Genomic DNA, 20,034 nt, shown 5'->3' with positions numbered 1-20,034 from the left:
GGGGAAAGTGGCTACTTATGCATATTACCTGAATGTAAATGTGTAACATACACAGATGTGTGTGTGGGGTGTGTGTGTGTGTGGTGTGTGTGTGTGTGGTATGTGTGTGTGTGCAGTGTGTGTGTGTGTGATGTGTGTGTGTGTGCGGTGTGTGTGGGTGTGTGGGGTGTGTGTGTGTGGTGTGTGTGTGTGTAGGGGGCACAATAGTGAGTTGAAAATCATGTGACTTTTCAGAAGGAGGCAACTGGTACTCATCTTTAGAAGAGATTTGATTTGTGGGTCTAATATTGCCTGATGATCTAATTTTTCAAGAAACATGAGAAATCAACATTTTGATATAAAATACCTTGGTTTTTTTGATGTTGGCTGAAAGCATTAAAGTACTGTGCAGCAATTTAAAACATGAAGCCATATCTGTGCATCGGATTTGGCTTATGGCTTACCAACTTAGGAAGCAGGAGTATTTGGAAAGAGTGGGACCATAAAGAAGAGAGAATACAGGCATTGATGAAGAAGCTTGAAATTTTTATTTAGTTTATCTTTTATATACTGAAAGTTGAGCATTTTTATGACAAAAGTTTCAAGAAGAAAATTCTCTTTCCCATTTCACAACTGTGGCTACCAGTCCTTCCCCTTATCTTATTATAATGCAAATATGTTGTGATTGGAGTAATTTATATATACAAATTATATCACAGAGAAATAATTTCATTGCTAAGCAGGTTAGCAGAAGAAAAGAAAGAGAATTCTGAATTAACATATTTTAAAGCTGATATTTTAGCAGTATTTTGACAATGGTGTATTCAATTTATAATCGTTTGGTTATACAATATTAAAAGGAAATTTATTTATTTGCATGCAAGCAATATGGCTTTAGAATACAGCTGTTAAATTTACAGAACTTAAAATTTCAAACATCCCACATGGCTGGCAGGTGATATTGTGAAGATGATCTTGAGTAATGAATGACACACTTACTTCCTAGAAATTAAAAAAAAAAGAGAGAGACAATTATTTAACATAGTATAATACATAGATGATACAGTTAACTTAGCCAGAAAATGTTTCAATGATTTATTTTGATAAAGGCTGTTCATCTTCTCATTTTATACATCCGTTTGTGTTTTGAACTCTTCAAATATTTACCTTCACAGATGGCTTATCCTAACTTGTCCCCAGCAAGAAATATAAAGTGTATAGATAATTATAAAAAGTAATTACAACCAACCTATTACATGCCTGTTAATCTTGGCATTTAAATTTTACTGCTATACTTATTGCATTAAGTATTTAAATATCATATATACTGGTATTTTACTTTGTGCTATAATTTCAACATACACAGCAATTTGCGATATTATTAATATATGACCAGCTTAACATCTCCATACCTGTATCCCTAATGACTTGCCCCTTACCAACATTCAGGAAAAGTGTTTGGAATCAGTGAGTGAAATGATAAAATTGTAATGATCAAAAACAAATATAATATACTCTTGAATGATTCATAATTTTCATTGTATACCAACAAAGTAAAGACTCTCTCCTTCATGTAGGAACAACCTATAGCAGTATGATAATATTTATGAAAGTTTTGATGGTTTCAGGGATGAACTAACATACAATCACCTGTCAGTAATTTTCGTCTGAAGCAACCAGTTTATAAAGTCTCGGGTGGCAAGACTATCGAGAACGGTGTTCATCTCATCAGAGAAAGAGCCATCAGCGTGTCTGCGGCGGAGTTCTTCAACGATGTTGACTTCTTCTGGGAAACTGAGAAATGGGGGGGTAAAATCAGCACTTGGTTAAACGTTTCAAAGAAATGCTTATTGGTTGCCTGTCACTGGTAACCTGTGTAAGGGTCACTGAGAAAACCATATGTTTCTATTTACAGAGAGCTTACCACAAAAAGCCTCATAACTTGAATGTCAGAAAGGGAATTAGGTAGACAAGTGCAGAGCCAGGACCTGAAACAAAGCCCTTTTCTGTGTTCCAGCTGCTTCGAAGATTTTAGTGTATTGTCAACATAGAACTTATTATTGAAACTATTGATTTGTCTGTATTCAGAAAATGGAGACGGAAATGGCACCCCACTCCAGTACTCTTGCCTGGAAAATCCCATGGACGGAGGAGCCTGGTGGGCTGCAGTCCATGGTGTTGCAAAGAGTCGGACAGGACTGTGCGACTTCACTTTACCTTTTCACTTTCATGCATTGGAGAAGGAAATGGCAACCCACTCCAGTGTTCTTGCCTGGAGAATCCCAGGGACGGGGGAGCCTGGTGGGCTGCAGTCTCTGGGGTCGCACAGAGTCGGACACGACTGAGGCGACTTAGCAGCAGCAACAGCAGCAGCAGCATATTCAGAAAAATAGAGTATATCCTATAAAACTAATGATGATCAAAACAGCCTTGCCAAGTACAGTCTTAAGGGATTAAACCTTAGTCTATATTAGATATTTTCTCTGACTGGTTTGTTTAACAGAATTTTTGGTATCTCTTTAAAACACTATAAAATAATCTTGTGTGACTATTTTTGCATTGATTTTATAAATTTTATTGCTGCTGTTTTAAAAATCAGTGACAATACTAGTTCCTTTTTGTCTTGAGAGCTCCTTAAAATCTCAATACACTTATTGAAAATCTCACTAAAGACATCCCTGATGGTCCAGTGGTTAATACTCTGTGTTTCCAACTTCAGGGAGCCTGGGTTGATCCATGGCTGGGAAACCCACACGCCATAAGGTACGGCCAAAAAAAAAAAGAAAACAACTAAAGAAAAAATAAAGTGGAACATGAATTTCTTGATTTTCATAATTCAAAGTCAATCAAAATGGTCACAAGAAAATGAGATGGTCTGTTTGGTCTGTGGGTCTGTTTGGCTGTGGTAAGATCCAAGGAAGTACCTAAAGGTCTTAGGTACTTAGGCTCATTTTCAACTGTAATAATTTAATGATTATCTCTATGGTAGTCTCAAAAAAATGGATACATCATTAAATAGACGAATGTTTGCACATATCTTTGTTTTGAATGCCATTTCATTAAACATCTTTAGTTCCTGTCTGCATCACATTTTTACCTGAATACTTACTAACACATAAACTATGTACATATTTAAAATGAAACTAAGTTTTCAGCATTATTTCTTCTCTTCCTTTATCCCTAGTTTTCCTGGACAGTCCTAGTCTAAGCATATTTTCCTGGCGTAATTATCAGAAGCACTCTGTTTATCCTCAAAAGTATCCTGGACTGGCAAATTAATACCTAATTTTAACACAACTAATAATGGGGGATAAATAGTAACCTGTGTGACACTATCATTAACACTTGCTCTCAAAGATAAAATAGATGAGACTTTTGTAAACTCTCTCCCACCAACAGGAGTTATTTCCTTACTTTGTGAGACTATATTAATGGCTTCATAATGCAGATCCATTTATGGATAACTGTAATCTAAGTTTTCAGCATCAAGCAAAAAAAAAAAAAAAAAATTAAATAAGAATGTACAGACTTACTCTCGCCTTCCTCGGCCTTTCACCAGCCAAGCAATGAATTCCTTGGCAGCTTGGCCTTCCAAATAAGAACTTACATCACTGGTAAAGGTCCCTTCAGCATGTCTCTCAAATTCATCATGACGTTTGGCAATGTTATTCCTGAAAGAAATGTGAAAGTTAAATTGAAGATCTGTCTCTTTAGCAATATGGTTCTCACCTATAAGCAATGGCAGCTTCGGGTTCTGGATTCTGTGTGGAGGGGGCTTAGAGGGAGATTGGGGAGATGAGGGTGTGTAGGAGACTCATCAGAAAGCTGCATTAATTATTGGGAGTGAAGGTTGATGGGGGCAATCTAATGACAATTAAGGGAGGCTAAGCTCCCTCACTCCACCCAGTGACCCATTTTCACCTCTTCCGCTTGTCTGTGTCATTAATTCTTAACACTGCCCTTACTTCAGTCCAAAAGTGTGAGGGCTATCTACTGTGCCATGCCACTCGCAAACAAAGCAGCAGCTTGTCATATGTACATATAGGGTCGTGTGTGTGTGTGCTCAGTTGCTCACTTTGTGATCCCATGGACTGTAGCCTGCCGGGCTCCACTGTCCATGGAATTTTCCAGGCGGGAATACTGGAGTGGGTTTCTATTTCCTACTCCAACACATGGGGTCAGAGTTAGTTTACTGAATCAAAGGAAAGCAAAGGAGCGTCACAAAATGTGATTGAAAGGACCACAGGATAATGAATTAAAGGAAATGTATGATGGGCTAGCAGTGAGGAAAGCTAAGAAAATGACCTTACATCACCCTCACATGTGTACAGAATGCCCCATGGAAGGGGTTGACCAGAAAGATGGTCAGTTGCTCCATCATATATAAGCCCTGGAAGGTTTCATCTTAAACACAACAGAAACCACCTAGGAGCTAAGATTATTTTACATTCATTCGCCAAATTGTGGCATTGTCTCTCTAGAAATGAAGACAGTTTGCATTTTTTCAAATTTGTAGTTTCTCCTGTTTCACCAATGCATGCTCAGTAGCTCAGTAATGTCCGACTCTTTGTGACTCCGTGGACTGTAACCCGCCAGGGTCCTCTGTCCATGGAATTTTCCAGGCAAGAATACTAGAGTGGGTCGCCATTTCCTCCTCCAGGGGATCTGCCTGACTCAGGGACCGATCCTGCATCTCTTATGTCTCCTGCATTTATAGGCGGATTCAATACCACTGAGCCACCTGGGAAGCCCCGTCTGTAATCCTTAGCAAGAACTTCTAGTGTCTTCTTTGACCATGATCACTGTCTTTCCTGTATTCTCCACTTTACGAATTTTTGGTCAACAACCCTCTCTAATTCTTCTTTCTGGTTTTTCTCTCTCTACCCTTCTCCATTCTATCCGGACAAATATATTCCCTTTTCCTGATTTTTAGATTCCTTCAGCTACTTTGCATGCATAACTCCCTCCCTTTGTGGGCCACCCTCCAAAGAAATTGTGAAATTCCACCATCCCTGTGAAACCCTTGTGGCTGATTTCCTCCAGTAGCCTCATGCAGCAAAACCCCCAACACTGTCAAAGAAATTCAACATTAAAATGTATGCCTTACGATAGGCTTGTGTTCCTATGTGCCTTCTCTCTTTATGCTGTGCTGCTAGGCTGTAATTTTAATGCGTATCTTGGATTGTATTCTACAAGAAAAAGACTGCATCTGTTTCCATTTCTTACCGTGATGAACTTGGCTAGAGGATGCTTTGAATGTGATCATAGTCATGAGTTTGAACCCTACAAGAGAATGTTGAATTTACTCTTGTCTTTTGGTCAGGAATTAGATTCCTAACCTTGCAGTTTCACAAAAGTCAGCTTTCATTTTAAAGTAAAATGGGAAACAGAGTAAATACTGCTAAGACCAAAGTTGGGAAAATTATTTAAAGTCTATGTCCCATTTGAGGGTAGGTAATGAAGGCAATGGCAACCCACTCCAGCACTCTTGCCTGGAAAATCCCACGGATGGAGGAGCTTGGTGGGCTGCAGTCCATGGGGTCGCTAAGAGTCGGACACGACTGAACAACTTCACTTTCACTTTTCACTTTTATGCATTGGAGAAGGAAATGGCAACCCAGTCCAGTATTCTTGCCTGGAGAATCCCAGGGATGGTGGAGCCTGGTGGGCTGCCGTCTATGGGGTCGCACAGAGTCAGACACAACTGAAGCGACTTAGCAGCAAGAGTTTTGAAGGGGTGATGGGTGGGACATGCAAAGGCATAATACGGAGGTTAACACCACCAAGCTTAAAAAACCTGTGGCGGATTCATTTTGATATTTGGCAAAACTAATACAATTATGTAAAGTTTAAAAATAAAATAAAATTTAAAAAAACAAAAAACAAATGAGTTTATGGGCATTATTTGATATGTATAACTTAAGAAAGTCAGGAAGAATTTTAGACATATTTAAGTAATACATTTGAGTGTACATTTCCGATCAGGTTCAAATTCTTACTTGTTTCTCTTGGTATTCATCAACCACTGCACAAAATCCTGGGCACGCCTGGAGTCCAGGTACTTGCTGTAGTCACTGGTGAATGTGCCCTGCGAGTGGCGCTTGTCTTCATTGATCTGATCTGGATCGCCGAGCGGGTCAGTCTGGGGAGCTGGGAATGAACTGTGAAGAACAGGGATTGGTGCAACTACATCTCTCCTTAACAGTAGATTCACTTGAGAAGCAGCTTCTCTACAAAATATAGAACCACATGAAGCTGGAAGGCAGGTTCCCCCAGCATTTTAGTTGGCAGTTCAGAAAGACCTTAATTTGCCATGGGATTCCCATGGTTTTACCAGAGTTGAATATACTCTGATTTGGAACTCTAGCAACTGATTTTTCAACTGGCTTCTCTTTTTCTGAAATAGGATTAAATAAATCTTTTTTCAACAAATTCATCTACTCATTATGTTAATAATGCCAGAAGAGAGCAACACGCCTTGAATATTTTAAAAGGGTGAAGCGTCCCAAATCATTTTTGTTTGGGCAGCAGATTTATAGTCCAAATTCTGTTTTGCATATATTACTATAAAAAAGGAGCTCCATCACCTGGTTATGTGGCAGCTAATGGAAAGACAATTAAAAGTCCAGAGAAAGAAAAGAAAAAGCGCACTTGCTAATTTGAAACTATGTAGTGGGTAGTCCACATGCCAATAATCAACAGTTGGTTGGCATGGCTATGTGGGGAAATATTCAATATGATTAAGACTCAAAATAGAAATGAGATACTATTTTTACCTGTCAAATTAGCAAGGATTAAATACCGGGGAGGATATTGTGAGAGGAGTATTTCTATAATGCCAGTGGGAATGTGCATGTGTATTAGTTTTCTGGAAAGCAAATTGGCAAGATATTATAAAAAATTTAAACTCATTCAAATCCTTTGACATAATTATTTTACCACTAGAAATAAATCCTCAGAAAATAGTAAGAAATGTAGGAAAAATGTTATTGGCAGGCTTTTTGTAGGAAAATTTGAAGAACTCTTAAGTATTCAAAAGAGGAGGGGTAGCTAAATAAATATTGTACATTTATAGGATGAAATAGTATGTAGTCATTAAATATCATACTTTTAATAGATCTTTGTAATGTTATCAAAATAATCTAACAATACAATGCTAAGATAAAAAATACAATACAAAGCTGTAAATGATCTGGGATGTATTTATATACAGTACATGCATATTGTCTATCATGAATGTGCATGTAAAATTTCTTTACTAATTTTACAATTAGTAGGAAACAATGTTATTTTTTAAAATAAAAAGAAAAAGTTGGTGTGAATAATTAAAATGATCTACCATGAATGGTAGAGTAATGAATGGACAGACAGGATCAGCCAAAGATTTTGAAGAGCTATAATTTCCCATGTATCATATTTTTCAACATTCCTCACTCCTTTGGTTATGAAATAACATACTCTTATCTATACTTCAGAAAAGCCTTTATCACAATGATACTTTAAACGTTTGAAAATGGTTCAGGACATTTATTCCAAATTACTGAGACCTATTTACTAGTCACACTTATCTTGGGCTGTATTATAAGCATAGTGCTATGTTAGTTCAAATCTAAAGATTTAATACCTGGATTTCTCCTCTGTGTTCTGAAGGGGACGTTGCCAGCTGCCTTGGACCAGCATTACAAACAATCCAGCCACAAAGTAAAGGCTTTTCATTTTTGCTGCCTGTTGAAACACAGAGTCAGGGGAGACATAAAGACACTCAACCATATTAAAAGTGTCAGGTGAATTAGTTCAGTTTTGACTAAGTAAATATTGAGAGTAGAAAGAAAAAACTAGTCATCAATTTTATTCTGATTATATTTGTAGTTTAATTTAAAATATTATATTTTTCTTGCAGTTTTTTTTTTTTTGGTGGCTAAAAAGAATACAAAAGATGTGTAGCACTATGAAACTTCTTCATTAGTGTAGGACTCTTCTGTTAATAATTGGAAGGCTCATTTCCAGACTTGAAATTAAAAATGTCCATGATAAACATTGAAAATACCCACTGTAGATGATATGCTACATATGGTTAGTTTGAATGGCACCTTATCCATGATCCCACCCTCTTCACTATCAGTCTGGCTTTCAATTAATAGTCCTTCACTTCCAAGCGTTTACATTATACTGCATTTCAACCATCTTAAAGCAGCCTCAGGCTACAACTTGGCATACCAGCTGTCGGTTCAGATGTATTATTCATTTATATTTTAAATAGTGCAACTTGGTCTAGACTTTGTAATTATAAAGCGGCCAACAGATTTGAGGTATTTTAGGGTGCTTTGACCTGTTCTGAATTAAAGGAAAAAAATCATTTTAAAGACAAGCAATTTGCAACAAGAACTAATGCTTCTGGCAACTTGAACAATCACAACTAAGAAACTAAGAGATTACTGTCATAAAGAAAATTAATGCTTGCTTCTGAAGTCTTGAAAGTCCCCAGGTTGTTTTATAATTGGACTGAGTCCAGGATGTGTCATTCACTGCTAGTGACACCCTAGACCATGTTGCAAGATACCTTGCATCATAAGCAGATGCCCCGTGAGGCCACAGGATGCCAAGGACATGATGATGTACTGTGGATGGTGGGGTGGAACCAGCATAAGTGTGGGGTGGAATGACCCCACAGGACAAGCACCTCTATTTTCTGAATGAAAACCTCAAATCCAGCGTTTCTTGTAAACCTCTCTGCTTCTTTCAAGTCAACCATATTTACTTTGAGAAGTGGGGATTTCAATCCAAGTTTGATTATGCTTATTTGTTAAAAATTTGACTGAGTATTTTTAGCAAATGGCATTTGGTTTGAAATGAGTATTTTACAAATATTATCATTTTAAACTATCAACCTTGTCTTTAACATCTTAGCCATACTTCCTATCTTTCTTTGGCACTAAAACATGAAGACTGGAAATACCTGCAGTGGTATTTTTTTTTTCCCTTTGAAATATTGCCTTTTAGACTAAGTGATCAATTAGATAAAGCAACACAATAGGCATTACATGTTCACCCTTTATTCACCAATATTCAATTACTAATTTGGTGTGTTTTTGTGCTTCAGTTTATACAGTTGGAAAACTTGGGAAACCTTGCCAAATATATAGGCAGGGTCTTTGATTGCAAGTTTCAATTATACATTCATAAAATTCAGAAACATAAAAAATTAAAGCAAACACTCCTCTTTAGGATTACATCATTGTTGGAAAGTCAACTGAAAACTATAATTGCTTTCATGTAATGTCCCTAAAGGTTTTGCAATATCTTCTATTAGGATATGGATATGGCAGATATGGAACATATAGTTTCTGGGAGAGCTGGTATAAGAAACAACCATAGAGAAGTCAGTGTTTGAAGTCCTCCCCAGGCAGTAGAATATTTCTATTTAAATAAATAACTGATTTTTGAAACTTTATTTATTCATTGTGTAAAAGTCAACAGAATTGTGAAATATTTAAGAATAAGGATTTTTGAATACTGCTACTTGAGAAAGCAAACATTTGCATCATTTTGGTATCAATATCTTATTCAGTGAGGAGAGACTTTCCAATTACTCTCCCACCCCCGCTTTAGCCTACAGAGAGAGTCTGCACTTTAATAAAACCTATACATTTCCACTCAAATTTAAAAGGAGATGTGGTACCAATCATATTTCCTAAATATGAAGTCTTTTGCAAAGATTAATCTTTGATCTAGGCAAGGTGACATATATTATATAGTATATCCCTAAGTATACTGGGGCCACAGGCCAAATAAATTCTTTTAAAACTGGCTAGGTAATTTCTTCTCATAGGTATTAATTAGTATGTGTGAAAGAAAACATACCACATGGAACTTCCCTGGTGGTCCAGTGGTTAAGACACCTTGCTCCCAATACAGGGGCCACAGGTTTGATCCCTGGTCGGGAAACTAAGATCCTGAATTTGATGGGGAGGTGTGAAAACCAACAAACGCAAAAAAACACGATGAAATCATTTTCTCCCCTGAAGATCTTTGTAAAATTGTTCCTTGTCCTTAAGAGCTTAAATAGGTACTTTAGACCATCTGATTTTTTTTCTTAAGGTATTTACTAAAATTTCATTTTGTAATGTAGACATTTTAGATAGTTTATTTATTACTATTGGTCCCCAAAACATAGTAATTATTAATCTGTGCTTTTACTCAGCTCCATCCACAGAATTCCCAAAAACTGATGACATTTCTTTTCTGCCCTGAATACGCTATGTCTTATCTACAAAGAGCTGATTTCATGGACTTTGATTTTTTGATAGCCTTATCAGAAATTTGAATATTTGAATGATGATGTTTTTGCTTTTCTGGAAAACCATACATTTTCATTGGTAAGGATCAATTACTATTATAACCTCTCTAATGGGCACATTTCTGCTGTTTAAAAGGCGCCTTCTGTTCAAAATGGTATACACATTTATCGAATCCGAAGAAAAATATTTGTTTTTCAAAATGTCACCACTGGTTTTAAAATGCAATTTTCATTAGTTAAATTTTGTAATAAGTGCCTTGATTTGAATCTTTGTTTTTCTTTCTATCTTATATCTTTTCATTGAATTATTTCTTTGACTCGCTTTGAGGCTTTATTATGTTAAAGTTTATTTAAATGCATTTTACATCACTTTTTCATTTCAATTCTGCCCCGCGTAGTATAATAACAAAGTATAAGTTGAAAAAACCGCACTTTAATTCATAATACTTTGCCCCCTTATGAACACTTAACTGTACCCTAAACAGAATGTACAGTCTTACAATCACTCAATATTAATCTTACCTTCTGACACCAGGAGGAACAGAGCAGGTGAAGAGAGAGTGAGCCCTCGTTTGGGTGTGCAGTGTCCTGAGCTCTGTAGTTGTGCACCAAAGCTCACTGCCTTTATATACTCTCCAGTGGTGTTTAGCCTTGCAGATATTACGCTGACAATATAAATTTTTCATCTGTGAATAATGGGTTTTTGTTACAAACGATTTCACTCGCCCACTCACTTTGCTCATCTGCATAATAAGCTTATATTGGGTGGGAACTCAGAGACCAGGAAACTTTTTATTTACTCTTGCTTTTTTTTTTTTTTTGGCTGAGAATGGAAAGGGAAGTTTGGAAATTCACCTTCACTCTTGATCGGGAATGAAAATCACTTAAGTACTCTGATGTGAATTTTTATGTTGCAGACGAAAGAATGTGAAATTATATAGTCCATGGCCAACCTCTTTGAGCATAGCCTTATTTGAGGGTCTTATAAGCCCTTCTTTGCTATTTAGTGATAATGAATTTATCTTAATAGAAAAACCAATTCATTCTTTCATCTACCCAAATAATAAATCACTCACTCAAAACATTAGGGATCTTCTCATCAACACTATGTGAAATTAATTTGTATTATTTTGGTGAGGAATTTTAAAGAATATCAATTAAGACTTTTCAATTAAGAATTGCAATTAAGACTGTTGTTTAAAATGGGATTCAGGAAGAAAAGATAAAGCAAAGTGAGGATTAAACATCCAAGATGGGTGATGCTAATAAGACAAGGTCTAATATTTCTTTTTTATTCCAATGCATATTTAAAGGCTAACTCTATCGATAAGAGAGCTGGACATTAATTTTCAAAAGAATGAGTTACTATGTATATGTCATATTACTGAGCTTTGTGATCTGCCACTTAAGACTTCAATGATCTATGGGATTTAGCAGATATGAGTCTGATCACCTTAGAGGAATGGGAAAATGGGAAATCATCTGGACAGACAGCATGAGACAGTGTTAGTGTAATTAGATTTTAGTCTGGCTGCTATCAATAAGCTGTGTGGCTTCAGTCAAGTCACATACTCTGTTTATGCCTCAGCTTCCTGTTCAGAAATGAGAGTGTTGATTAAATGAATCTTCTAAACTAAAAATTTGCTTTCATTCAACAAAAGCCTTGCAACCTTTGCTAACTAGATTCCAACACTTTAATATAATCAACTGCATGATGAAACTTGCACAGGAGTAAATTAGAGACAACTATAGAAATATTCCCAATGAACTTAAACAGTTCCCTTTGTGGATTGGACCCACTGTTGGATGTAGAGCTATTTAAACACCGTAAGAGATCAGTTCTCTGTGAAATTAGGTAACCTCAGGAAGCGGTATTCGTGCTGGTAATTGCTGGTGGTATATCATTAATCTTAGCTTTGCTATTAGAAGCGTGGTCCAAGCACCCCAGTATAACCTGGGAGTTTACCAAAAATGCAGACTCTGAGGCCCAAGTCCAGACTTACCGAGTAAGTTGCATTTTACCAAGCTTCGTAGGCGATTCATGTGCATGTTAAAGTTTGAGAAGCACAACTGTATAAAATACCTATCTCATTTTCTTCACCTTCTCCCTGTGCTTGCTGGTGTTTTGACCTGAGGACTCCTTTCACCAGCAGAGGGGGTGAAAGAGCAGAGAACTGTGGCTCACCTCAGGGCCGACTGGATTATCACTAATACAGACTGTAATGACTGGAAAGTGTGGATTAGTTTGACATAGGAGCAAATTGTTCTTCCCTCTGGCCTCAATCCTCATGAGTATATCGGCTATATTTCTCTTGAATTGCTTGACATTCAGTTTTATTTTTTTCCATTTGCCTCTTTGAATGGAGGTTTCTTGCCCTCTTTCTGTCTCTGTCAGTCCGTCTGTCTCTCTTTCCTTTGCAGATGCTATTTGTTTGTGGGAGCAGCCCTAAGAAGGGGGCCCTGTGATGCTGTACGTAAGGGTCTTAACATGGCATCTGGCATCTCAGTAAATTCCCTCTTCCGATAGCTCACCACAAAACTCCTTTTTAGCCCTCCACTCTACTTGCTTTCTATTATTTCAGAAATAACTATCCTCACTTCTTTCAGGAAATTTCCTCTAGTGTCATCTATCTCCAGCCCAACAAGACTAACTCTTGGGGGTCCCAATACCATTAATGGCAAGCATTCTGAGAGTATAGAAGCACTGAGTCCCACTGAATAAAGCACCGTGCTCCTCCCCTGGAAGGGGAGCTCAGGCTCCCTCATGGACATTGTATTGTCAGAAATTAAGACGAACATCAAGTGCCACTTGGACTAGGGGATCTTCTTCCAATGACTGTCCCAATATCAACCTTCACTTGGTATTCAGTTCCTATCATTGCAGTTATTCAGGCAGGAAAATTGCTGACCCTATATTTATGTAACTAGTATTAAACAGCTTGTCTGGGAGCAGGAAAGTCCTGGGAGATGTCATCTAGAGTTCTCCCATCAGGCTGTGTGGGGAGTACCTGGGTATGGCCACAGGATAGCTACAACATGCCTTCCTGAAACATCCTTTAACTTGATGTAAGTCATTTAAAATATGAGTATTATATGGAGCAGTGTGCAAAAACATACATCAAGTTTTCAGGTAAAGTGAATGTCTACTCAAAGATCTCTTATTTTCTTTATGATGTTTAAGGTTCTCAGCCTGGGCCATTGCGTGGAGCCACACACTTGGCTTAATGTTCTACTCATACCAATTTGAAATTCTTAGTAATTTTTGAACAAAGACTCCACATTTTTGTTTTCCAGTTGATGCCACAAATTAAGTAGCAAATTCCTCTTAGGATCTCACGTCACAAAATCACAGGGTTCAGGGGTTTTGCATGTTTAGTTTCATCAGTTGCCCATGAAACTTGGGTTGAAATGTTTGCCAGTGGCAAAGATCCAGGTTCACAGTGCACTCCGGTGGCAAGCGGATGGACCAGGGGAATGCTCATGCATTGCTGATGGGAGTAAAACACGTCACAATATGTTTGAGGCACTATTTGGCAATAGTAAACAAAAGTACAAATACCTATCACCCTTCAGCCCAGTAAAGCTGAAGCACCATTCTGGAAATTTATCCCATCTATATGTAATGACGTAGGTACAAAGCTTTTTTTTTTTTTTTTGCCACATGATAGAAGAATGATTTATTAGAATAAATTCCATGACAAATCATATAAAATAACCAATTTTTGAAAGACATCCATAAGACCACCTGAGGACAAATGCACAGAGGTGCCTCCAAGAATCCAGACAAATAAGTTACCAACCCCCCAAGGTGAAGGCTGAAGGGGAGAGGAACATGAATTTGTGAATAAAAAAGTTGTACAGTGATCACCATGGGGGGCGGGGGACAGGTGGTGGTGAGGTGAATGGACTGGTCACTGCTTGTTTCCAGGGGACAGCTGTGTGGGGCATACGGGAGGGGGCACGAGGACTAGCACCTTCTCCATGTGGACACAGCAGACTCGCGGGTGGGGCAGGGCATAGGCCCCACTGACACACACACAAGCGTTGGGGAGGGGCACAGCGCCTGGGCCTTGGGCTCATCCGTTAGAGGTGGACACAGAGACACGGCACCACCCACCAGTGGCCTCTGGCCCAACCTTGGTGACCCCATGCTCAGCAGTCAGTCCCTTCTCTCAATCAACATTCGTGCAGATGCCCGGTGGGGTGGGGGCACCCCCACCCCAAGATGGTCTAGGTGGGGCATCCTTACCCCCATCTGCCACAGCCAGTGGGCTCTTTGGCTTAGAGGCTCCAGAAATATCAGGCCCCTGAGGAGGGAGGGGGCTATGCTCTGCTCCCTGGCTCTTTCTCAGCTGAGAGAATCCTGAGAAATGAAACTGTTCCTGGGGGGCTGTCCCCACCCCCAACCTCCCCCCCCAAGACTGGGGCACAGAAGCCTGAAGTGCACCCAATTAGTGCCCACAGAGACCAGAGGACTGGGAAGGGTGCGCTGTCCAGGGAGCTTCTGAAAGCCCAGGTTTTGGCCACTTTGGTCAACTGCTCACAGGTGCAGGGCCTGCATCCCTCCCTGGACGTGCCTGGGGTGGAGTTGTGCCTGGGCTCACCGTGAGCACAGACGTGTGCCTGGCACGTGTCTGTGTGCATGGTCGCCTGGCCATACGCTCAATGAGTTTGGCAGTTGTGTTGCCACCAAAGGCTTGGAGAGGTGGCAAACATCTGCCCCAAACATCTCCACGGGTTGCACTCCTGCCCAGGTCACTGGACTCTGCCCAGCCCAGCCCGACCTCTGCCAACCTCAAGTCCTGGGGCATCACGAGGTGTCCCCCAACCCTCGGCTCTGTGTTTCGCACTGAAAGACTGCACCGCCTAGTCCCTCTTCCCCAACTTGGTCTGGGCCAGCACAGAGGCAGCAAGCACGTGTCCCCCCAGCCACGAGGGAGAGCGGGGCCCTTCCAGGCCCAGGGAGCCGCTGCAATGGCACAAAGTACTCTTTCTTTGAAGCTAAATACAAAATTTCAGTGATGGAGGGGCATCGACATGCTGGCTCTTGGCTTCGGCCACAACAGGAGCTGGGCTGGCAGGCCAGCGGGGTGGGGGTGGGGGGCATACAGTGTTCCTTATTGCAGCATATGTATAGTAGAAACAGGTTGGAAGTACTATAAGGGGCCATCAATAGAGCAGTTTCTAGAAAAAGAAAGAGGAAGCCATTTATTATTGATGATTAGTCAATATGGAAAGACTCTAAGATATGTTGTTAGGTAAAAATAGGACAGTTTATGGATATATAGTAGGTTACCTTTTTGTGTGGGTTAGAAGACAGAAAGGGACAAATAGATATTTATTTACTCATCACTGTGATTTTAAAAATTGGAAGGATGCACAAGAAATTAATAAAAGTGCTTACCTGTAGGAGGCAGTGTGGAGCAGTGGGCTAGACAAGACCAGAGTACAAATAATACTTCTAAATACTGATTTTCCCACTTTAGGAAAAGGTTAAGCTTTAGAGCTAAATGTACAGCTATGCTTTGACCTAGTAATCCTACTTCTAAGTGTTTTACCCAAAAGAAATGAAAAAATATATCCACAAAAAGACTTGTACAAAAATATTCACAACAGCTTTATTTAAAACTGTTAGAAGCTGGAAAGAACCAAATTATTTATCAACAAGAGGAAAAATGAGCAAATTGTGGTACAGAATTCATAACATGAAATTCTACTGAACAATAACTGATATTGTTTGCAATATGGATGAATTTCATAGATATGCTGCTAAGTCACTTCAGTCTTGTCCAACTCTGTGCGACCCCAGGGATGGCAGCCCACCAGGCTCCCCCGTCCCTGGGATTCTCCAGGCAAGAACACTGGAGTGCATTGCCATTTCCTTCTCCAGTGCATGAAAGTGAAAAGTCAAAGTGAAGTTGCTCAGTCGTGTCTGACCCTCAGCCACCCCATGGACTGCAGCCTACGAGGCTCCTCTGTCCATGGGAGTTTCCAGGCAAGAGTACTGGAGTGGGGTGCCATTGCCTTCTCCGTCATAGATATGATGCCAAATGAAAGAAGCTAGACTCAAAACACTACATACAGTATGAATCCATTCATAGAAGTTCAGAAGCAAAACTAAAGTTAAATAAAATGCAGAATTATGGTTTTCTCTCAGAAGAGGAGAATCATCTGGGGGTAACTTTCTGGGGAGGTGGAAGTATTCCATGTTGTGAAAGGCCAATGCTTTACCAAGAATGCCCAGTTGTCAAAATAGTACAGCCAAGAGTTGTGATTTCAATTTATGAAAATTCTATCTAAGAAAAAGAATGGTAAAATTAAAAAGGAGCATGATATGTGGGTGGAGAGCATGGCAGAATATCGATAATTTTTGAAATTGATGAGTTATTACTGTGAAGTTTTATTATGTAATTGTATTTATACATGATCGGAATTTCCAAGCTAAAAAGTTAAATCAAAACTACAAAAAAATAAGTGTGGAGGGGTGGGCCATTAGCACCAGTTACTCTGGGCTTCCCAGATGGCTCAGTGGGTAAAGAATTCCTTTGCAATGCAGGAGACACAGGAGATGCCGACTGGATCCCTGGATCAGGAAGATCCCCTAGAGGAGGAAATGGAAACCTACTCCAGTATTCTAGCCTGGAAAATCCTATGGACAGAGAAGCCTGGTGGGCTGCAATCTATGGGATCACAAAGAGTTGGACGTGACTGAGCACAGCACAGCAGCAGCAATCAGTTACTCTGGAAGTAAAAGAGTTTGACCCTTCATGATCAAACATGAGCTGGGTAAAGAAAGTGAAGTTCAGGGACTCATGGCGGCCTCAAACTTGAAGGTAAAAAGGTAGCACAGGCCCAGGTCTTGGTAACAGAAAAACCACTGCAATGAAGGCAGGACGTGAGAACCACCATTCAGAGGTAATGGAATAGTGACCCCAGCTCCTTCTCCACCATTTTTAAGGCCTGTCTTGAGAGTATGCCTCTGCCCTGTCACGAAAGGCTTAATAGTGACTGCTAACACTTTCCCGATGAGAAAAATTTTGGTTTGAGGTCCATTTTGGTTTCTCAGAGGTGATCCTCTCAATATGCATGCAGACTCCATAAGAAGGATCTTCTGAAAATAGTCTGTGAGCCTGCAAAAAAATCACTCCCCCTTACCCCCCAAAATTGTCTATAGCATGTGAAAGGAAACTTTACATTAACTCAGATTTTTTTTTTTAACTTTGAAGAAAAAAATGTAGCCATTTAACAAGCCTTTGAAACTTTTGCAATTAAGTATATAGCACATAATGATCAGATGCCTTTCAAGTCTCCTGAGTGTCTTGATAAGTTCAGGGGTCCAGGGGCAATAAAAGAAGAACACTGCAGTGTGTGTTAGGGGGGTGTTGTTGGCAAAGGATGTGAGACATATTGTTACTGAGAGATATTTAAGAAACAGTCGGTGACCCATTCATCTGGAGTGATTCTGTGGAATCCTGCTGGGTGGGGGAAAATTCTATAATATTATCAGCAGACAGTTCCTCGATATCCGCCCCCAACCATCCCACTACAACCCCAAGGTTCTGAGACCTACAGCCTAGCTGTTCCTGTTCCAACAGCCTAGCTCACAAGTTGGAGAGGACCAAGCAACATCATGGTTTTGCATACGTTGATTTTATCTTTCGTTAGATCCTGGGTATAATGAGATGTTTAAAATTGTTCTAAGTTTCAGTTGTTATTTTTATTCATAAAGGGAACAAGAAAGAGAAAAACAAAATCACACTGATACAAAATAATCATATCTCATAATTTATATCAGAATATATATTTATATGTATAAATACATATATATCATTGAATACATGTGTTATGCTTCTATTTTTTGCATATTGTAGCTATAAAAAACAAACCATATGTCATTACATTTATCCAACCTCTTGCTCATCTGGAAAGACTTTTTTCCCTCAAGCTTCTAAGAGTGTTTAATGTGAACCAATTAAAACATTGCAATTTTTCAAAGGCTTCTGTAAAAGGAAGTAACTTCAGTCATTAAAATATTTAAAATTTGAAATCTCTATACTAAAAAATGCATAAAATGCAAAATGGAGTTATAAACACTTTTTCTTATTCATGATGTCTTGTAATCATTCTTGCCCCCTGCCTGAAATTTGCTCAGTGCTGGTGCTGCCGACTCATATTTTATCAGATATATTGTAAAGATATGCCCAGTTTTGTTTTTTTTTTTGGTGATATTGAAATGATATAATCATAGACTGAAGGCTAATTTATAAAGTCCTCTAAGCTATTTTCTTATTTTTAAGTAGAATTTTTATCTAATTTAGAAGAATTCATTGTTTCACTATTTTACTCTTCAAACATACAGAATTAATTTCTACAATTTCATTTTGTAATAAATCACCCCCCAGATTTATCTTTGCTCTCATAAACAATTCTATGGCCTCAGTACTGTGTTCTCATCCTAACTCTTTCTGGCTGAAAAGTAAATTGTTTCTTTGTTGCCATATTGTCAGAGGAAAGGAAGTAAACACTGATTTCTCACTTTCATTTTAATTAAAGATTTTTTAATCTTTATAGAGCACATCAGAGCATTAACTGTGAACCCCTTCCTAATGTTTTATAAAGATAGATTCTCCCTTGCTGCTGCTGCTGCTAAGTCACTTCAGTCGTGTCCGACTCTGTGTGACCCCATAGACGGCAGCCCACCAGGCTCCCCCGTCCCTGGGATTCTCCAGGCAAGAACACTGGAGTGGGTTGCCATTTCCTTCTCCAATGCATGAAAGTGAAAAGTGAAAGTGAAGTCACTCAGTTGTGTCCGACCCTCAGTGACCCCATGGACTGCAGTCTGCCAGGCTTCTCCGTCCATGGGATTTTCCAGGCAGGAGTACTGGAGTGGGGTGCCATTGATTCTCCATTACTTTCTCATAAATCTAGTCCATGGTCACCAGCATCCTCTTTCATAAACATTGATCAGCTAACTCTAGGAGTCAAAGTCTGGATCTTATACCTTTTTCTCCACCTCTTTCTCTCAACACTAGGCAAAATACATTGAAAAAAGGTGACTCGCTGAGTATCTTAACTTTTGCTTTGATTTATTAAGCACCAATTTGATTTAATGTCTTTCTGGGCAATTATCCTGCATAAATGTATCCTTTAGGATAGTTGACATTAATGAAAACAATCATGTATAAATTATGATTTCAGGGCAATGTTTGATTTCATACCTGGATGAAAGTGTAATAGGCATTCATTTCGTTGGGTACCAGCCACCTGATTAGGTGATTGCTTTTTTTTTTTTTTCATTTTCACTCGAAATTCATATATAGGCTTAATTTTAGACAACAAATTTAGAAAATAATGATAATTTGAAAATATTTCTATTGTTTAAGGACAGATTGTTTTTAATATTTTAGAGATGAGGAGCAAGTCCTCTAAGATAATAGAGATAGCTACCATGTATGAATGTCTACTAAAAGCAAAAATCTCTGAATATATCACTGTCTAATCCTCATAATACACAATAAGTTCAATATTTTTGCCTCTATATTACAAATACTGATTCAGGGGCTTAGAATAGGCAACCAAGTTGGTTAAAGCCACTTGCTATGAATCCAGATCATACGGCCTTTCTAGAGGAAGACTCTGCAAAGCAGTGGTGGGAGTCCAGGCGGGATCTCCTAACCCCCTCAGAATCTGCCTTGGCTTCTGTCTGAATCCGTTTACAACCACCAGATGGCCAAGACAGCAAGAGGTCTAAAAAATAA

The 20,034-nt window shown here is 38.9% G+C and overlaps 1 protein-coding gene across 2 annotated transcripts; it reads right to left on the bottom strand.

Annotated features, from left to right (window-relative positions):
• Positions 1-518: 518 nt before the first annotated feature.
• GCG (glucagon) lies at positions 519-10,869 on the bottom strand. 2 transcript variants are annotated; one of them, XM_055574738.1, is made up of 6 exons: positions 10,799-10,869; positions 7,604-7,704; positions 5,979-6,140; positions 3,513-3,650; positions 1,630-1,773; positions 519-981 (listed from the first exon to the last, which is right to left on the bottom strand). In XM_055574738.1, exons 2-6 carry the CDS (start codon positions 7,693-7,695, stop codon positions 975-977), a joined length of 543 nt encoding a protein of 180 aa, XP_055430713.1. In that variant the 5' UTR covers positions 7,696-7,704; positions 10,799-10,869; the 3' UTR covers positions 519-974. The 2 variants fall into 2 exon arrangements, with proteins under 2 accessions (XP_055430713.1, XP_055430714.1); XM_055574739.1 differs by lacking the exon at positions 519-981 and having other exon boundaries at positions 1,626-1,773.
• Between the last annotated feature and the right edge of the window lie 9,165 nt (positions 10,870-20,034).

The sequence above is a fragment of the Bubalus kerabau genome, chromosome 3 (assembly GCF_029407905.1).
Source record: "Bubalus kerabau isolate K-KA32 ecotype Philippines breed swamp buffalo chromosome 3, PCC_UOA_SB_1v2, whole genome shotgun sequence".
In the NCBI taxonomy this organism is placed as follows: domain Eukaryota; kingdom Metazoa; phylum Chordata; class Mammalia; order Artiodactyla; family Bovidae; genus Bubalus; species Bubalus kerabau.
Note: the sequence above shows the minus strand (reverse complement) of the source record. Positions and strands in the feature narration are given on the sequence as shown.